This window comes from Theobroma umbraticum, unplaced genomic scaffold (assembly GCF_002168275.2).
Source record: "Theobroma umbraticum cultivar Fairchild unplaced genomic scaffold, ASM216827v3 scaffold_31.0, whole genome shotgun sequence".
NCBI lineage: Eukaryota > Viridiplantae > Streptophyta > Magnoliopsida > Malvales > Malvaceae > Theobroma > Theobroma umbraticum.
In genome coordinates this window covers 275,707-294,665 of record NW_018397283.1, presented here as the reverse complement: position 1 = coordinate 294,665, position 18,959 = coordinate 275,707, and the positions used below count along the sequence as shown (strand labels likewise).

Below are 18,959 nucleotides of genomic sequence, written 5' to 3'. Positions count from 1 at the left end.
GGCCCCACTTGTTGTCTGCTGCATTAGCCAATTAAACGCTGCTTAAAACGGAAAATCTTCAATGTAAATTAGCTCTGATTAATTGCCAGTACCCACTGGATTAGGAGATTTTGTTTTGTTCATTCTTTTCAAGCTTTCTTGTTGCACTAATTCTGGTTCTTGAAGTGGTATAATGGTATGTTATTTTTGACATTTCAATGGAGTTGTGTTTGTTTGATGGTAATAAGTCGAGTTAGATTGGGATCAATGGGGTTAAAAATCTAGATTAAGATGTTTTAATGCCAAACTAGGCCTTAATAAATAATGGGTTTATATTTATTTTTGTTAAATATCTGTGCCAAAAGCAAGGAAGGTGGAGAGAATCTAGAAATGCCCATTTCTTTTATAGTTCCTCAAAACCCCAAGGTGAGAAAACTAATAAGTTTTGAGAGAAGAAAAATTGAAATGTGCGAGGAGAGAGAGGGAGAGAGAGAGAGAGAGAGAGAGAGAGAGAAGTGAAGAAAAAGCAGAGAATAAAAAGAGACCGGATGTTGACAAATTTCATGTCACTGTTCTTAGAAGGTCGTTTGTTTGTGTGAAGATTTCTTATCTGGGATCTCTCTCTTTCTCTCTCTAAACCACCCCAAAGCAATAAACTTTTCTTTTTTTTTTCTTCTTCTCAACCTTCTCTCTCTAGGGACACAAATAAAAATTAGAACTTCAACAATATTCTTTCTTTTTTGTTTAAGAGAGAGAGAGGGAATAGAAATAGGAAGACTGAGAGAGAGAGAGAAAAGAGTGGCCCAGTAGATCGAAATCTCCTGCTTTTTTTCCTTCAACCTGATGACGATCTAAGCTTCTTTAATGGTGTTAACAAAGCACCCACTTTGTTGTTCTAGCTGTATTTATTGCTGTCTATTTTTTGTTGTTGTTGTTGTAAAGCTTTAATCTTTGTTGATACTCTGGGAAGTTTGGAAGCTGTGAATTATCTATGATGGGGAAGTATACAGCTAAATCCATGGGAGAATCTTGAAGGAGAGGTGATTAGAGGATGTGGGTCTGAGGTAAAATTTGTTCTTTTTCACTTTCTAGTAATTTGACTTATAGATATTTTATTTATTATTATCTTATGATTTGGTTAATTGGGTTTTCTTTATTTTCTTTATTTACTTATTTATTCTTTTTTTCCTAGTTTTTTTTCTTTGAGTCTGATAAATCGTGGGGTTATAGTGTTTTTGTAATTGAGTTAATTAAACCTGTACTCTTTACTGTAGCTTCTTTTTTTTTCTTCATTTATTTGTGAAATTTTCTTTTAGCGTCTATTTTGTGGTTTCTGGATTGGGGTTGATGGTATTTTTGATTTGATGGACGATCATAGCTTTTGAAATGATATGTTCAGCTGTTAATATATGCTAATATACCATATTAATTTAGGTATTAGTTATGTGGGATCTACTCTATTAACTTTCCATACTAATTTAGCTTCTTATTTTCTCCTTTCTTCATAAATAGTAAAGGATTTTGCTTTCTTGATCATAGGGTTCCTAACTTTCCTGCTTTATCAGGACCTTTTTCTGCAAAATTCTGTCTTTATCTGGGAATTGTCAACATGTATGAAGTGGGTGTGGTGATTAATTGATGATGTTGTGGCTTACATTGTACTTCTAAAGCTTGGTTTTATGTGTCTGCTTTTGGTGGCATTAGTTATGAGTTTATGATTTTGCTTCTTTGCCATAGATAATAGGGCAGAATTTTTCACAGTTAAGCTGAAACAATGTATAGGAACTATTTAGTGTATGGGGATATGCTACCAAAGGAAAGTGTGATGATTCCTTGGGTTAATGGCTATATTTACAGAATTATTGCTGCTTGCTTTTTTAAGTTGATGCGACTGCTGTTTGTCACATGCATCATTTGAAATTTGGGCTAGCATCCATGAGGGTGTTATTCTTCAATATTGTGATTCTTTGGTAACAAGCCATTTACTCTGCCATGTTAGGTGATTGTGTCCTTTATTCTTGTGGTGGTTCAGGATAATTGCTTGAGTTTCTGTTGAATTTACACATTAACCAGGAATATGACCTGGACCTTAAGCCATATCACATGTTAAATTTGGTTCACTAGTCATTTTTATGTGAGTCCATTCAATAATATTTGTTGCTTTGACAAGGTGTTAGTTAGCAATCTGGAATTCAGTTCAGGTCAATTATTTTTCCACCGTTAAACAACAATGTGAATCTTAGGGGAATTAAGCAATAGTTGTTGGAAGTGAAGTAGTGATCTCTCATTTTAGCATGAACTGTTGAGCAGTGGTTTTTACCAGAATATAATAATGCTATAAATATATTTGGTGACATGCATTCTAAATTATCTTTATTTCACTATTGTTATTATTCAATTATGGTTGAAGTTCTTAGTTTTTAAATTATTTGTCAAATCACTGACAGCAAGAAGTCAACTGAGTTCCTCTCTTTGAAGTTAAAGGTGGTTCAAAGTTCCTGCTTCTTGGTTTCTCTTTTCTTGCTGCTATTAAATTTTTGTTGATGGAATAATCCTCAACATATGCCTTGTACATGGGTTTTAGCGTAGGGTACTTAAGGGAAGTTGATATTATGATTTTCTCTATCTTCCCATGTCCCGCCCTCTTTCTTTAAACTCTTTTGATCCTGGATAAGTCTTGATTTTTACCAAAACTTTCTTTCTTCTCCTTTAATGCAAAGAACTTGTCTAAATTTGGGTATTATTAAACTTAACCTTCATTTCATCAATCAAACATTTTTCAAACCTATTTTAACAGGATATATTTCTCTCACTTCTGCCTTTATGCTCACCTTTTTTGTACTTCAGGTCACTTCAAGTACTTCTATAGCCTGTTACCTGACAGTGGAGAAATGTGGTCATATGCTGTAAGATAGTGCACTGACACTTGTGCATTCTAAAGATAGGTGTGCATAAAATATGTAACTAGGTGGTTCAGGAATAACACCATATAATATGTACAATCTTTGTTGGCATAAGAATTTGAATCCATATGTGATTTTTCATTTTGCAACTTCACCGATGATTCAATAAGGTAGCAACTTTTTAGTTAGACTGATAACAGCATTCTGATGGCTATCTGTCATAAGGTTCATGGAATCGGGCATGGGTTTCTGTTCTTCTTGTCATGTCAGAAAATTCTGGACTGAAATGTGTTTTAGATGGAAATCATAGGTGATCAAGTCTGAGAGGGCAACATAATCAGGTGTGATGAAGTTGGTCAAGATTTTCTTTTATTGTTCCTCTGCCTTTTTTGGATTATTGGTGGGCTAGGCCTGTTGGATTTACATTTGCTATCCTTGGTAGGGGTGCACATGAAAATAGGGTTGAAGTTCATGAGAGACAATTGTCTCACATGTGGTTATTCTGTTTATAGGATGGACAAATTCTTGCTGGCTCAGGAAACTAGGTAAAGAAAAATGAGATAGAATCTTTTCATTGATTTGTGGGATTTGAGTGGTTGCAGATGGGGAAAATAATGCTAGCCATGGAATGGGAAATAAGTCAAAAGAATTTATGTGACAAGGAAATTAGAAAGAAGATGATAGACTGTGAAGAATGAGAAAACTGATAGATATGTGAAAATGAAGTGAACATGATGCATGTGTTGCCATTGTCAGGTTTCCCAAAATTGGACAACTTGTAGATTTTTCTTTCATGTATTCACTTTATTCGGGCCCTTGTATTCGTATCAGCTCCCAGTTCTCCACTCATCAACTTCAGCTTGCTTTGCTTATTATTGAGTGCTTACCAACTCGGGAATTTAGTTGATCCCTGGCACAAGCGCCACAAGAAATGCCACCTTTTCCCTGGCTTGTTTGGCCTTAATATAGATGTTATAGTATTTTCTTATGTGTCACCTTAGTCCTGGTTCTGGGAAACTTAGGTTTATGTTGATTACAGTGGTGCATGAAATGGACTCATAATTGCTTGTAGTTCATGTTATTTTGTTTGTTTTGTGGTAGAATACGATCCCTGCATTTGCCGTGCAATGGTGTCCTCCTTTTCCAATGACTATCTTCCAAGGTCTTTTACACAATTCATCTTTGTCAGAAAGATTCTCTTCCTTTTTTTTTTTATATTGCTTTTATACGTAGAGAATCTAGAGAAAATTTGCTTTTTTTGATATATCTGTGCATCTATTATCCTTGGTTTGTCTGGTTTGATGAATAATGTCAATGGATAACACTGCAAGTAATTTCGTTTGTCAAGTAACTGTTAAGATTCTTGTGGTTATGATTGTTCATTATATGTCAAATTACTAAGACTTGTTTATTGATTCCAGGAATGGGAACAAAAGTGCAGTCTAAAAGCTATTTGCCAGGATATTACTCAATGAGGGATCTCAACGAGGATTCTAACAGTTGTAGCTGGCCACTTTTTTATGGGGATAAAACCTTGACTAATGGTCAGTATTACAATGGCTTTTTCCCAAGGACCATTGCGGATGCATATCCTGGTTATGATAAGGATGCATTGAAGCGAACGATGCTTGAGCATGAGGCTATATTTAAGAATCAGGTAATAAGGTCTCTAGTGTTTGTCCGTCTGTATTTAATTTATTTTACATTGGCTGCACCTGGCATGTTTCAATGAAGTTGAGTGTTGCTTGTTTATATACTCCTCTTTATTTGTAGACATTAAGTATCTGAGTTATCTACTTTCATCTAGGTGTCTGAGCTCCATCGCTTGTACAGAATACAAAGGGACTTGATGGATGAAATTAAAAAGAAAGAATTGCAAAAAAGTCGGATTCCTATTGAACCGTCATTATCATCAAGCCCCTTAGCCTCCCAAATTACAACTGAAGATCCTCACAAATGGCATATCCCCAGCTTCCCTGTGGCAAACTCTGTTTGTGCTAGACCATCTGTATCTGGTGTTGAAGATAGTCGTTCTCCTCTGAGTTCGGTGAAAGGAAGCAGCATCCAGGCTGGTCCTTTTCAGCCCCAAAATGGAGGTAATTCAAAGGATGTTGAGGTGCTGGAGTGCAGACCCACGAAAGTGAGAAGGAAAATGTTTGATCTTCAACTTCCGGCAGATGAATACATTGATACTGAAGAAGCAGAACAGTTCAGGGACATAGCATCTGGCATGTCAAGTTATCTTCCGAATGGAAATGGGAAAATTGGACCTGAGAGTGGTGGAAAGCTACTTCATGGTGATGTTGGGAAGACTGGTCACCAAGGAGACGCTTCAAGATCTGATCAATGTTTGAGGGGTGCAAATAGTTTGGCTGACTTGAATGAGCCTGTTCAGATTGAAGAAACCAATGGTCCTGCGTATCCTGAACTTCTAGGCCATGACCCCTATCATGGAGGCCGTGAACTGCCTGCAAAACCAAAGCAAGAGCTTCTTGGTTTGCCTAAAAACATTTCTGTGAATTCTCATCAGCAAAGTGATAATGGGTGCATAAATACAATACATTTTGAGAACAATGGAAATGCTAGAGGATTCTTTTCCCATGTGTTTGAAGCCGGTAATGCTCACTTGTGACTACTGAACTTGCATCATGTTCATTTTTTTACAATTTCTTTTTTTACTTGTTACCTGTTAAGTCTTGTATTATCTTCTTTGGCTGGTTGTTATTAGTATGGTTTCTGTGCCCCATCTTGTGCAGATGACAATGGACAGTCACATTTCCATTTTTGTGATTACGTATGCTTGTATTGAAGAAAATAAATTTTGTGGTGTTGTCTTTCCTTTATTGTTGCTAGACACGGTCTTGTACTGCCTTGCTATACAACTGATATTTGGATTGTCCTATTGTAATTTTACATGTATTTTTTATTATTCTCATGTCAATATTGTCTTGGTTTGCAGGGCGCAGTAAAAGCAACTCTATGTCTGTTTCTCAAGGTTTTCAGCCAGAGAAGATACCTGTGTCTTCCCAGCAGGCACAGGTTCTTTTTGACAAAGCTCATGATCCTCCAACCTTTTCGCTAACTGATCAAAGCAAGGCAGATCTCTCAAGAGACAGAATGCTTCATTGTTTAGAAGTTCCTGAAAGAAATCGTGAAATCTCCAATAATAGCCATCCAGAGTCAATCATGGCTTCGAATGTACCTAGTTTGAATCCATTCGCTTCGTCTGATACGGTGAAGCCATGGTCTCATTCAGTTTCTTCTTGGGAAAAGCCTTCCAGTAGCTTAAGCCAGAAGTCAATATCAGTTCAGACTCACCCATATTTGAATTCATCTGGTCCTTTTAGTAAGAGTTCTGTGATATCACCCCAGAGCAATGGGATTTTTGGTGAGAAGTGGCAGGTGAGTAGCAATTCTAGACTTAACCCAGGTTTTGGAAGTGAATTGCCTGATCGAAATGGTTTTTATTATGGATCCTCATCTGCGTCCAAGGAAACTGGAATTCGCTTCCCTTCAATCAGTTATGATTATCTGAACTGTAGTAATGATAGTAAGGGGGTCTCTGAGCAATTCCCTACTCATGGTTCAACTAAGCCATACAACTGCTCAAATAGTGTTGATATGAAGTCTACAAATGACGTGAATTTGAATGTGGTGCTTTCAAACAGTTCATCTAATGAGCCAGTCTCGCAACGATGTCCTCAAATGGATGGAGGAAGAAAGCATGAGGACCGTCTTCCAGGGTTGCCATGGCTACGAGCCAAGCCTGCTTGTAAGAATGAGGCCACAAGTGCAGGAAGGGATTTGAATGTTGGAGAGTTGAGCTTCTCTCAGTCTTCTCCAAAGCATTCTACCAATAAAAATGAGACTGGAAATTGTTTCAGTCAAATTTTTACACAGAATATGAAGTCAGTTTCATTCTCGAATAATGTCGAGGCCAGCAGAAGTGAAATAAGTGAATGCCTGCATAATAAAAAGATTCTAGGGATTCCCATTTTTGATAAGCCTTATGTTTCTAAGAATGAGTCATCTTACACCTCCCCCTATGTGTCTGTTCCTCAACCATCTGAAGGTGAAGCAGAAAATAAGGGGAGAAATAGGTTACTTGATATTAACTTACCTTGTGATGTGAATGTTCCTGATGTGAGCCAAGACGTTGTTGCAGAGGATTCAGCCATAGAGAATGACGCTGATAAAAAATTATCTAGTTTCAGACATCAAATTGACTTGAACTCCTGTGTTGCTGAGGATGAAGCTTCTTTTATACCCTCTGTTCCAAGTACCAGTGTGAAGATGACTGGAGGGATAGATTTGGAAGCACCACTAGTTCCTGAGCCTGAAGATGTCATTCATGGAGAAGAATTACTGGAAATGGCACGCGGATTACCTTTGCAATCAGCACAAAGCAAAGATGACTTCCTGCAGGATGAACTTATCAAGAGTGCAGCTGAGGCCATAGTTGCCATCTCATCATCTGGTGAGTACAGTCATTTTGGTGATGTCAATCGCTATTCATCTGAAACTTCTATGGCAGACCCCCTTAATTGGTTTGTCGAGACGATTTCCTCTTTTGGCGAGGATCTTGAGAGCAAGTTTGAGGCTCTTTTGAGAGGTAAAGATGGGGATCGAGATGAATCTTCCTCAGAAGAGATTGATTTCTTTGAATCAATGATTCTGAATTTAGCAGAAACCAAGGAAGAGGATTATATGCCCAAGCCTCTAGTTCCTGAAAACTTTAAAGTGGAAGAAACAGGAACTACCTCTTTGTTAACTCCTCGAACGCGAAAGGGCCAGGGAAGGCGGGGAAGGCAGCGGAGGGACTTCCAAAGGGACATCCTTCCAGGCCTTGCTTCCCTATCAAGGCATGAGGTAACAGAAGATCTTCAGACATTTGGAGGGCTTATGAGAGCAACAGGTCATTCATGGCATTCAGGATTGACAAGAAGAAACTCTACTAGAAATGGGTGTGGCAGGGGGAGGCGACGGTCAGTAACTAGCCCCTCTCCTGCTTTGGCAGCTGCCACAACTTGCGCGCCATTGATGCAGCAGCTAAATAATATTGAAGTGGGGCTGGAGGATAGAAGCCTTACTGGATGGGGAAAGACAACTAGACGGCCTCGCAGGCAAAGATGTCCCGCAGGTAATCCTCCATCTCTTGCATTAACCTAATTACGAGAACAGGCCTTAATGTATTAATTGAGGATACTATAGAGGGAACTAGGACATTGTTGCTTCATCGGCTTTGAGAAGTGAGGTTATCATGATCCTTGGGGATTGCCTTTGTACATTTCTTAGCCTGAAATTTGGCTACACTTGGTTGTCTGTCTTTGGGTGGTTACGAACAACTTGTATTATCCATAAATAATGTTGCATGATTTCTTCCAAGATATATGACAGCATTCCTTCGGTTTGTGAAAACCGTGAGAGCTCTTCTTGTGTTTAACCGTGAGAGCTCTTCTTGTGTTTTAGTGCAGATTCTAAGCAACGCCCGTGCTTGCAGCTGCTTAGTCTGGTTAATATTTTGCTAATAGAAACATTTAAGTTACAGGCTTCTTTTCACCATGATAATGTAACTCACGTTAAGGGCAATGCAACCCTTGCTGACCCTCCAGTTTTAATCACATAACAGCCGGCGCGATCACAACGGTCCATCCTCCATTGAAGACTGAATTATCATATAAAACATGATGTAGAAATGTTTCGATTGCTGGTACAGTCTGAATGTTGACAATGAGAATGTTCCCAGGAATGAAAAGGGTAAAATATCCCATCAATTTTGGGATTTGGGTGGTTTCTGATTTGAGAAAATTTTGGTATGTTGTGTGTGGAAGTTATACCAAAGAAGAGGAGGAAAGTCTTTGAGTAAGAACAAGTGGGGTGGAATCCTGGATTCACTGGATTTAAATGATTTGAAAGTGAATGAGTACGTGTGAGTTTACACAAAGGATAGAACGTGTGCTTTGTCTGTTGCAATGTTTGCTTCTGAATTCCAATGAAGCTGGCTTTAATTCATTGCCTGTCCTCTTGTAGATCCTATGGGATGACTTTCGGCTGAAACCAGTCCGACACCACCACTCACCATCAACAGTCCTTGATTTTCTCTATTTCAATAATAATCCGAAGAAAAAAACAAAAACCCATTTCCCCTATTCCATCGCTTGTTATAATTATAATCATTATAGCGTAAAATTATTTAAAATATCATAACATTCTCATACTTCATAAAATATTATCTTATTTATCTTAAATTTTGAATCCAAAAACTTCAAAATAAAGTCGTGAACATATTTTCTTAAAAACGAATAATAATTCATATATCTTAAAATTCGTATTTAAAAATTTAAAACTCTTTATCAACTTATTTTTATAAAGAATTTTTTATTGAAAAAAGAGGCAGAGAGTGGGGCACACGGGAGGAAAGGGCGCGTGGGGGAGAGAATGGGTGGGGGGAATGAGAAGATCTAACTTTTTGTAGGGGCAGCAGAAAAGCGCAAAGCAGAAGCGTCCGTGTCGGTGTCTGAGTTGATTCGGCTGTACAAATCTCTGTTGTCATAGTCAAATTCTCCAAAATGCCTTCGCCTTGCCTTTAGATACTCTCTCCGCCAATCACCTTTCACCTATCAATTCCAATCTCCTATTTTATTTATTATTTATTATCATATATCTCACCCCAAGCCTGTCCTATCCTTTTGAGTGCTACCCTTCCTTATCTGTCCTTTTTTTTTATATTATTCTTATTTCTGGGTCTTCTTTGCTTTCTATTTGCAATGTGGCCCCCATGTTTTCTTTATTTCTTCTTTTTTGGCCCTTTTTTTCTTAATAAAAAATTAGTTAAATATTATGTTTTATTCCACTTGTTTATTACCCTTTTCTGATACCCCCTCCCCCCCCCTTAAGATTTGAACTTTCTTTATTGGTGTGATAACGACCAATAATGATTTTCTAAAGCATAATCTGACTTTAAGCTTGGGGGATCCACATACCAATTTAATAATCTAATGTTTCGAAACATTAAATTATTAAATATTTCTTTTGTCTTATCAAATTAGGTTTGTATTTAATGAATTTTTATGGATAAATAGTTATATTTAAATATTATCGTTTTGTTAATAAATAAATTTAAAAATTGAAAATCTTTTAAAATTAAATCCTCATAATTTTAATTTTTTTAAAATTTTTATCTTTGCATATTTATGATGGGACAAGTATAAATTGTATCTGTGTAAGATTTATTTATCATATAATAGGGTCAATAAGATAAAATAAGTAATAAAATTTTAAAAAAGAAATTTAAATTAGAAAATCATTTTGATATTTTTTAAATATTTAAAAAATAAAATTACTTGGGTTTTCAAATTCAATAATTACTCTTTATCTCATTGAACATTTATAATAAAAATAAAGAATAAAAATATTTCTGAAAAGAACGTTTTTATTTATTATGAAAATAATACAAATTGAATAATGTCCCTTTCTTGCACTCAAGAAGGGGGGCAAAAAGGGAATACAAATAAATTGTCTTGTGTGTCCGACCAAACACACCGCACTGACAAAATGGTTTCAGAGATCGTCCTTTTCGGGGAAACAAATCATGTATTAAGGATGCTAAACGTCTCTTAAGCCTACTAGAAACCTAGTAACCCTGATTATTGTAAATAAACTGCCGAACCATAGCTGAGACAATCAAGCCATGTCACAAAAATAGCGGCAGGGCTTGACTAGGAAGCTTAAACTCATATAAAATGATGAAAAGGCTTCTCACTTTCTTTCATAGGAAAGGCTTTGTTTCTCTTACCACGAGGAAACCTTACTTTCAATGGAGATGTCTTTCTTACACTACCGACCATCCTTTGGAATACCCTTCGATGGAGCGTACTTTAGCTTCAATGCACTCGATTGCTTTCAACCCGTGTTTTGCTCTTCTGGGTCTTTGCAGAAACATCGATTCTCTCAAGAAAGTCCACGCCTTGTTCATTATAAATGGCCTTAAAGGTGATCTTTTATGTGACACCAAGTTGGTTAGCCTGTACGGATTGTTTGGGCACGTTGGTTATGCCCGGTTAGTGTTTGATCAAATTCCTGACCCAGATTTTTATTCCTGGAAAGTGATGATCAGATGGTACTTTTTGAATGATTTGTGTATGGGGATTATTGGGTTTTATGCTCGCATGAGAATGAGTGTTAGTATGTGCGATAATGTCGTCTTTTCGGTTGTGTTGAAGGCGTGTAGCGAAATGCGGGATATTGATGAAGGGAGGAAAGTGCATTGCCAGATTGTTAAGGTAGGGAATCCTGATAGTTTTGTTCGAACTGGTCTGGTTGATATGTACGCTAAATGTGGAGAAATTGAATGTTCTCGTAAGGTTTTTAGTGAAATTATTGATAGAAATGTGGTTTCGTGGACTTCGATGATTGCAGGGTATGTACAAAATGATTGTGCTAAAGACGCGTTGGTTTTGTTTAATAGGATGAGAGAAGCAATGGTTGAGGGTAATGAATTCACGTTAGGGAGCTTGGTGAGTGCTTGCGGAAAGTTAGGGGCTTTACATCAGGGGAATGGTGCATGGATATGTTATTAAGAGTGGTATTGAACTTAATTCCTACTCGGTGACTGCTCTTTTAGATATGTATGTTAAGTGTGGCAGCATAAGAGATGCCCGTTCGTATTTGATGAGCTTTCTACTGTTGATCTTGTCTCATGGACAGCAATGATTGTTGGATATTCTCAGAGTGGATTTCCTGATGAGGCTTTGAAGTTGTTTATTGATAAGAAATGGTTTGGGATATTGCCCAATGCCGTTACCATTGCAAGTTTGCTTTCAGCATGTGCACAGTTGAGCAATTTGAGTTTTGGAAGGTTAGTTCATGCTTTGGGGATTCAGCTTGGACTTAAGGATTCGACAGTCATAAATGCTCTAATGGACATGTATGCCAAGTGCGGAATGATTAGAGATGCTAGGTACATATTTGAGACAGTCTCAGACAAGAATTTAATTGCCTGGAATTCAATCATTTCTGGTTATTCGCAAAATGGGTCTGCATATGAAGCCCTTGAACTGTTTCATCAAATGAGGTCAAAATCTGTATCACCTGATGCAGTCACAGTGGTTAGCATCTTCTCAGCCTGTGATCACTTGGTGCTCTCCAAGTTGGTTCTCTCTTCATGCTTACTCATAAAAGGTAGCCTATTCATCACTAGTTTAATATGTTGGCACTGCACTTTTGAATCTCTATGCCAAATGTGGGGATTCTAAATCTGCGCGTGCCATATTTGACAGTATGGGAGAGAAAAACACTGTCACATGGAGTGCAATGATTGGTGGTTATGGAATTCAAGGGGACAGTAGTGGGTCCCTTGCACTTTTTAATGATATGGTTAAGGAAAACGTGGAACCAAATGAAGTAATCTTCACAACCATTTTATCTGCCTGTAGCCATACAGGGAGTCTTGGGGAAGGATGGAAATATTTTAATTCGATGTGCCAGGACTATAACTTTGTCCCTTCTATGAAGCATTATGCATGCATGGTTGATATGTTGGCCCGTTCTGGAAGGCTTGAAGAAGCCTTGGACTTTATTGACAAATTGCCTATTCAACCAGACCTTAGCTTGTTTGGAGCTTTTCTTCATGGATGTGGACTCCATTCAAGGTTTGATCTTGGAGAGGTGGCTATCAAGAAAATGCTAGATTTACTTCCTGATAGAGCTTGTTATTATGTGCTTATTTCTAACTTGTATGCCTCGGATGGAAGATGGACTCAGGTTAATCAGGTGAGAGAGTTGATGAAGCATAGAAGATTGAGCAAGGACCCTGGTTGTAGCATCACGGAGATGGATACTTATAAAGACCTTTCATATTCTAGAGTAGCATATCTTGCTTAGTCTTTTACATGCATGTTGGAGTCCATTGGATCTTACTGAAAAAATGGAGGCAATCAGGAACTGCATTGAATTTATGGAGATGAATGTAAGGTTCTCTTAAGGACAGGTTGAATTCTGGATGTTGGTTTGCATTAGAAACTTGCCCAGAACTTGTTGCTTCAAGTTGAAAATGTCCTGAGTACGGATTTCGATTAGCTTGGATCTTCATGGATACATTTGTCTTAGATTTAGGCACTGAAACTCATGGCCCAAAATTAAAGAACTGATAGAGAAGATGATTGTTGGAAGATTCATTGTGGATAATTTTCTGGCATTTACTCCTCTAAACATGACCATGAAGAGCTTGCTGTTTCAGCAGTTGTCAAGCTTGTAAAATTGTTTTGTATTGCTGCACCCATGGATCTCTGTAGACATCTTAACAAGAGGGAACTTGAGATGTTATGCAACATCAATAGTCTATCACTGAGATGGTGGTGCAGTGTGCAAGAGGGTCCTTGTGACCGTGTGTTTAATAGGTGGGACTCCTATAATGCAACGAATGTTGATTCCAGTGATGCACAAATCTGGAATTATGTTCAGTTCTCACAGGGTTAGATCCATTCTTCAGGTGACTTTTCCATCCCATAGTTCTTTCTTTGTGTAATTTTTTGAGTAGTGACCCAGGGTTGGCATCATATCTGCCCTAGCCCCTTTCACTTGCTAAGATGATGATATAATCTTATTTAGAATGCACAGAAGGATACAGAAGGGATCATCTTTACATCACATGTAGCACCTATCCTGGTTGCATGGTATAACTGAACAATCGATAGGAATCATGCTGTACCCATTGCCAATTATGTATAACACAGAGCTCGATCTACGGAGGTAGGGTGAGATGATCTACTCAAGTAGGTTCTTCCAAATGTAGTAAATCTTTTGATTCTTTTGGTTGGAAAATGCAGAACATCTGAACAGCTTAGGTCTACTTAATAAGCTCGCTTCATAGCTATGTTAACTGTAAAGGAAGTGCTGATACATGTCAAAACATCTGGTATTAGTTTACTGATTCTCTGTACTAAGTTCAAATTATCTGTAGCAGGGTAACAACTTAGGTGCACAGCAATTGCTCTGTGCTTGATTCTTTGTGTTAATTTTTATTAAAGAATGCAAAGATCTATGAGATGACTTGTGTAGTTATCAACTGTTATTTGATTATTCCAAGTACAATTGCTAACTTCTTGTTGTGAGTAAATACCCTTGGAAATCATGACACTGTCAAGCTTCAGATTACTGTTTTCTAAATTGCAAACATATTCTTGAGCCAAATTTTGGAAATTTTCCAAAAAACTGAGACTTTCCTCAGTCTGCAGAAGTGAAGTATCTCCAACACTAAATCTGTAAACTCTCTTATCAAGCTCAATTGTGCTATAGCCAGGAACCTTCCTAAGACCTATGCCTTTCATAGCTGATCTCACTTTCCCAAATTCCTTCCAGTTTCCTTCCTCACCATATATGTTTGATAACAAGGTGTAGTATCCAGTATCATCTGTATTAATATCTAAAAGGTCTTTTTCAATGGTTTTGATCATGTCCATCCTGTGGTGGATCCGACAACCATTAAGCAGGGCACTCCAAATGCTTGCATCTGCAGGAAATGACATCGAATTGATGATTCTATACGCTTCATTGAGATCACCACCACGACTTAGAAGGTCAACCATACACGCATAGTGTTCTGAGTTAGGCTCAACACCGAAATCCCTCATCGAGTTAAAATAAGATTTTCCATCTTCCATGGATCCTGCATGACTACAAGCTGAAAGAATGTTCATGAAGGTAACATGATTAGGTCTTACACTTGATTCTACCATTTGATTGAAGAGCGAGATGGCAGCATTTACCCTACCATGTGCTCCATATCCAGCAATCATGACACTCCATGACACCACACTTTTATTTGACATGTTATCAAAAACTCTTTGGGCTGTTCGAAGGTCTCCACACTTAGCATACATGTCAGTTAAAGCTGTATCAATATAGAGATTTGTCCTCACACCGTATGTAAGGAGTTTGTGGTGAAGCCATTTTCCCTTCTCAAGATAACCCAAATTGGAGCATGCTTGAAGTACACTTAAGAAGGTGACATCATTCATCTCAAGACCGTTCAAGTACATTTGATCAAAGAGGCTAATTGCCTCTACTGAATTACCATTTTGAGAAAATCCACAAATCATTGAGTTCCATGCTATGACACTTTTCTCTTTGATCTTATCAAATATCATATATGCTAATTCAGTTAAACCGCATTTTGAGTACATATCAATTAGTGAATTCTGGACAAACTTATCTGAGAGGCCTCTCGTAATAATATGACCATGTATCTGATCTCCAAATTGCAATAAACTTCCATCTGCACAAGCTGAGAGAGAACTGGCAAGGCTAAACGAGTCAGGCATCAATCCCCTGGTCTGCATCTGCACAAACAGTACTAATGCCTCTGTTAACAACCCTTTCTGACTATAAATAGATATAAGCATATTCCATGGCACAATATTTCTTCCCGCAACACCGTGAAGAACCTTCTCACTATAGTTCAACTTTCCACATTCTGCATATAGTTCAATGAGAGCTGGCCCTAAAACACTATACTCAGGATCCATTTCTTTCCTGATAATGTAACAATGAACCAACTTCCCTTCTCTAAGCCAACCTAACCCAGCATAACAACCTAAAACAGTCATCATGGTTACTGCATTGGGTTCCACACGAGCGTCTAACATATCAACAAAAACTTCTATCCCGTCTATAAACCTACCACTTCTATTATAGCTAGAAATCATTGCTGTCCACAATGTAGTACTCCTGTTAGTTACATTTAGAAAGATCCTCTGTGCACTACCCAGGTCACCACATTTGCTATACATTGTAACAAGAGAGTTAGCCAATGAACCGTCACTTTCAATCTTCCTGTTTACTATATAACCATGCACCAACCTTGCTAATTTCAAAAGTCCCAACTCACCACAAGCCTCAGCTACACTAAGCATTGTTACCCAGTCCGGTTTAATACCTTCCAAGACCATTAAACGAAACATCTCCAATCCTTCACTTGCCTCCCCATTCTCGACATAGCTCAAAATAATCGAACTCCACGAAACCAAGTCTCTAATTGGCATTTCATCAAACATTTTCTTAGCACAACTTAAGCACCCCATATCACCATACATGCAAAGAAGTGAAGTCTGAATTACAGAATCTTCATCAAGCCCATATTTTATTACGGTCCCATGGACCATTCCACCAGTGCCCAGGTCACCAAAACCAGAACATGCCCTCAAAACAGAAGGAAATATAAAACTACTGATCTGGGCTTGGTTGTTTTTCATCATAGTTTCGTAGAGAAAAATGGCTTCTTGAAATAAGTTGTTCCAAACAGAGCATTTTATCAGAACACCCCACATGAAAGAATCTGGGTTTGGGAAGTTTTTGAAAACAAGTTTTGAAGATCGAAAGGAACCCATTTGGGCATAAGATTCAATGAGCTTGGTGGAAGGGAGTGGGTCACGGTGAAGCCCGGCGACTAAAAGGTAGGCATGGAGTTGAGTTAATGATCTAAGGTTGGTGCATGATCTGAATAAGGGCATGTAAAGGGTGGTCATTGCAGAAAGTAACTGACCGTACCCTTAGCTCAGCAAGGGAAGCAGAGCGAGAGAGACTGGAAGAGAATGAGAAACTGGCGCCAAGACTATATATTAGAGTGGGTAAGTGGGTTTTGATCTTAGCCCATTTAGATCCAAGGTAATCAAATATCCAAAAGGAATTGAGTTCATGACTATTACGTGAATATATTATTATATTATATATATTATTTTATTATTTATTATGATATATTAATATTATATAATATAAAATAAAAAAATAATATTTTAATTAATAACAATCAATCATTATTTTATATTACATGATGTTATTAATTAAAATAATTTCCCCTCCGTTGTCTCTTTAACAATTTGCAAATCTCAATATATTTTGCTCTTAATTTAATTTTTAAAAATAAAAAAAGATAAATTTGATTATATTTTCAAATAATATCACTTTAAAGAAATACTATAATGTTACTCTAGCTCAAATTTTTTAACTTCTAACTTGTGTTGAATGGATGTTAGCTCAAATTAAAATACTGTCAATATCAGGGAAACTTTGGATAAATTTATATAAACTGTAAAGAGTGAAAAACCAATGAAAATGCCTGAAAATCTCTGATTTCAGCAAGAGGTTTACTTGATGATTATCTACATACTGATTAGAAGGCATCAGTTTTCCTTTTAGAGGAACCAAAAAGAAGGAAAGGAAGGATACATTGGTTTGGCTATACATGAAAGAGTGTCATATACATGCTTCAAGGCAGTTCTGGCAAGGAATGCCAGGTTACAAACTACTAAGGAAAATCAGGCCTTATTTCTTCCTGTGATGCCTCCACCGTCATCGCCCTCTGGATCAAGGGGAATTTCATGTCGGGGCCTGTTGTACTTCTCACGAAGCTGTTTGATGGGAATGAAATCTCCAGCTGCATCCATTCCGTAGAACAGAAAAGATATATAGGGATGATCGAACCTTCTCTGCACATTGGATATTGGAAGCCAGAGTGAATCAAAGAGGATATTATCGAGTACCATGTTTCATAATGACAATTCCACTCACCAAGTCCGATTGTTCAGGGGCTAAAAGATTCTCCTCAGGAACTGCAGCATAGGAAAACATTTATTGAGTTCACCAGTGCATTAGCAAGATAACTCGTATAAAATTACTACAAATCCTAACATATCCAGCATAGAATTTACTTTTGGAGGTAAGAACTATGGGAAAAGAGAACTGCAGTTCAGGATCCTGATATGATGGAAGTAAAAGGAAATGACAATGGAGATAATACTGGTTTCAATAACAAAAGAGACAAGGTAATCAATATCAGAAGGAATTGAGCAAACAGCAGAACTGCAATGGTTTACCATAGGCCACTAGTAGATTGGGGTCTGCATATACATCAACCAAGACCTGGCAAACAAAAGAGAACCTCATTAAATCTCTATGAACTAGCCGTCTGTCAACCCCCCTCCTCAGTGGCAGATCATGCTATAGCTATTACATGAGAAAAATTGCCTATACTGCCATGACCTAATACTACTTGAAAGCATGTTCTTCCTTCTCACTATAGTATATAAAGTTCTTATTTACTAGACTTTTTAAGAAACAAACTGAATAATATTAACCTTTTTTTAGATACTGTAACATTTAAATAAGGTTCTTTATTTTTCTTTTCTCATTTTGAAAAAAAAAAATCATCTTACAACTTTATTTTTTGAAATTAAATCCTCCTGCTATTAAACCAATACATCATGTAAATATTGTTGGAATCAATACATCCTCAAATGCTGCAATGACCTCAGTAATGGCACTCTGTGCTCACACACCCTAAGGAAATGAACGTTTCATAGGGACAATTGTAGCAAAGGCTCACAGGTTACTTGATTAAATAGTCAAAACAGAAAAGCACTAAAGGTCATGTGTATAACATCTAAAACTTAGATGATAATGGACTAGGTTATAGGAAAAGGGAAGTTAGCAGAGTTTAGAGTTTGATCATATCTGTTCCTTGCAAGTATAATTTAAAGCAAGCACAACTAAGACCTGCCTGGATTTTGCTGATCCAATGCTAAGGGTTACAGTAATGATGTTTATACTATGTTTTATTGGTTTCTGCATCATATAAATATGGTCATAGCAAAACAAAAGGTAGTCCATTGCAAAATATAAGAGGCTTAATGGGAGGAGCAGCAGATCATGGGTCGTCCATGAGGTTCATTGCATTAAATGCAATTAATTATATCTGAGAATTATAGGAAAAATTATACCAACCCACTCCAGATGAACTAAAAAAGTAGTATTAATCAAACCTGATAAAATGGCTGATTAGAACCACGAGACAATTTTTCAACCTGTGCAGCTTCCATCCATGAACTTGATTCGCAGCACACTGGATCCATCCCACAAACTACAGCTCCATAACCTGAATGAGATAAACAAGCAGGCGAAAGACAATTAAAAAGAGGACAAAAACCTTGCATTAATGCCAGTCATAGCAAATCCAGATAGATGTAAAGGCTTTACGGTGTTGTCCTCCCTCCCTACCCCCCATCTTCTCTCTGTCCTCACAAC

General features: G+C 37.4%; 4 protein-coding genes across 5 annotated transcripts in view; 2 read left to right on the top strand and 2 right to left on the bottom strand.

The window, feature by feature from the left end:
- Positions 1-399: 399 nt before the first annotated feature.
- Positions 400-8,306, top strand: LOC110428221 (uncharacterized). Its single transcript, XM_021443977.2, has 4 exons — positions 400-1,043; positions 4,304-4,539; positions 4,690-5,497; positions 5,842-8,306. The coding sequence occupies exons 2-4, from the start codon at positions 4,306-4,308 to the stop codon at positions 8,049-8,051; spliced, it is 3,252 nt and encodes a 1,083-aa protein (XP_021299652.1). The 5' UTR covers positions 400-1,043; positions 4,304-4,305; the 3' UTR covers positions 8,052-8,306.
- Positions 8,307-10,354: 2,048 nt separating this feature from the next.
- Positions 10,355-13,961, top strand: LOC110428300 (Pentatricopeptide repeat (PPR) superfamily protein). The gene is given in 6 exon segments (XM_089785632.1): positions 10,355-11,439; positions 11,441-11,541; positions 11,544-12,008; positions 12,011-12,034; positions 12,037-13,371; positions 13,491-13,961. Coding segments are annotated over 5 exon segments (2,133 nt in total). The 5' UTR covers positions 10,355-10,624; the 3' UTR covers positions 12,765-13,371; positions 13,491-13,961.
- Positions 13,904-16,459, bottom strand: LOC110428299 (Tetratricopeptide repeat (TPR)-like superfamily protein). Its single transcript, XM_021444103.2, has one exon. It carries the CDS (start codon positions 16,403-16,405, stop codon positions 13,904-13,906), a length of 2,502 nt encoding a protein of 833 aa, XP_021299778.1. The 5' UTR covers positions 16,406-16,459.
- Positions 16,460-16,972: 513 nt separating this feature from the next.
- The window catches only part of LOC110428308 (uvrB/uvrC motif-containing protein), a 3,721-nt gene continuing 1,734 nt past the window's right edge, over positions 16,973-18,959 (bottom strand). The window contains exons 5-8 of one of the 2 annotated variants that reach the window (XM_021444115.1): positions 18,698-18,810; positions 17,753-17,798; positions 17,448-17,488; positions 16,973-17,365 (exon numbers count right to left, since the gene is read on the bottom strand). In XM_021444115.1, the coding sequence (XP_021299790.1) occupies positions 17,195-17,365; positions 17,448-17,488; positions 17,753-17,798; positions 18,698-18,810 (371 nt within the window). In that variant the 3' untranslated portion in view covers positions 16,973-17,194. The remainder of the gene's footprint in view (positions 17,366-17,447; positions 17,489-17,752; positions 17,799-18,697; positions 18,811-18,959) is intronic. The other variant, XM_021444114.1, reaches the window with a different exon arrangement.

What these genes read in the sequence shown, in the direction of transcription:
- LOC110428299 (XM_021444103.2), bottom strand. Translation starts at nt 16,405, where the DNA reads ATGACCACCCTTTACATGCCCTTATTCAGATCATGCACCAACCTTAGA.
- LOC110428221 (XM_021443977.2), top strand. Translation starts at nt 4,306, where the DNA reads ATGGGAACAAAAGTGCAGTCTAAAAGCTATTTGCCAGGATATTACTCA. An exon ending in AGGCTATATTTAAGAATCAG is followed by an intron (nt 4,540 to 4,689) that starts GTAATAAGGTCT and finishes ACTTTCATCTAG; the next exon opens with GTGTCTGAGCTCCATCGCTT. An exon ending in TTCCCATGTGTTTGAAGCCG is followed by an intron (nt 5,498 to 5,841) that starts GTAATGCTCACT and finishes CTTGGTTTGCAG; the next exon opens with GGCGCAGTAAAAGCAACTCT.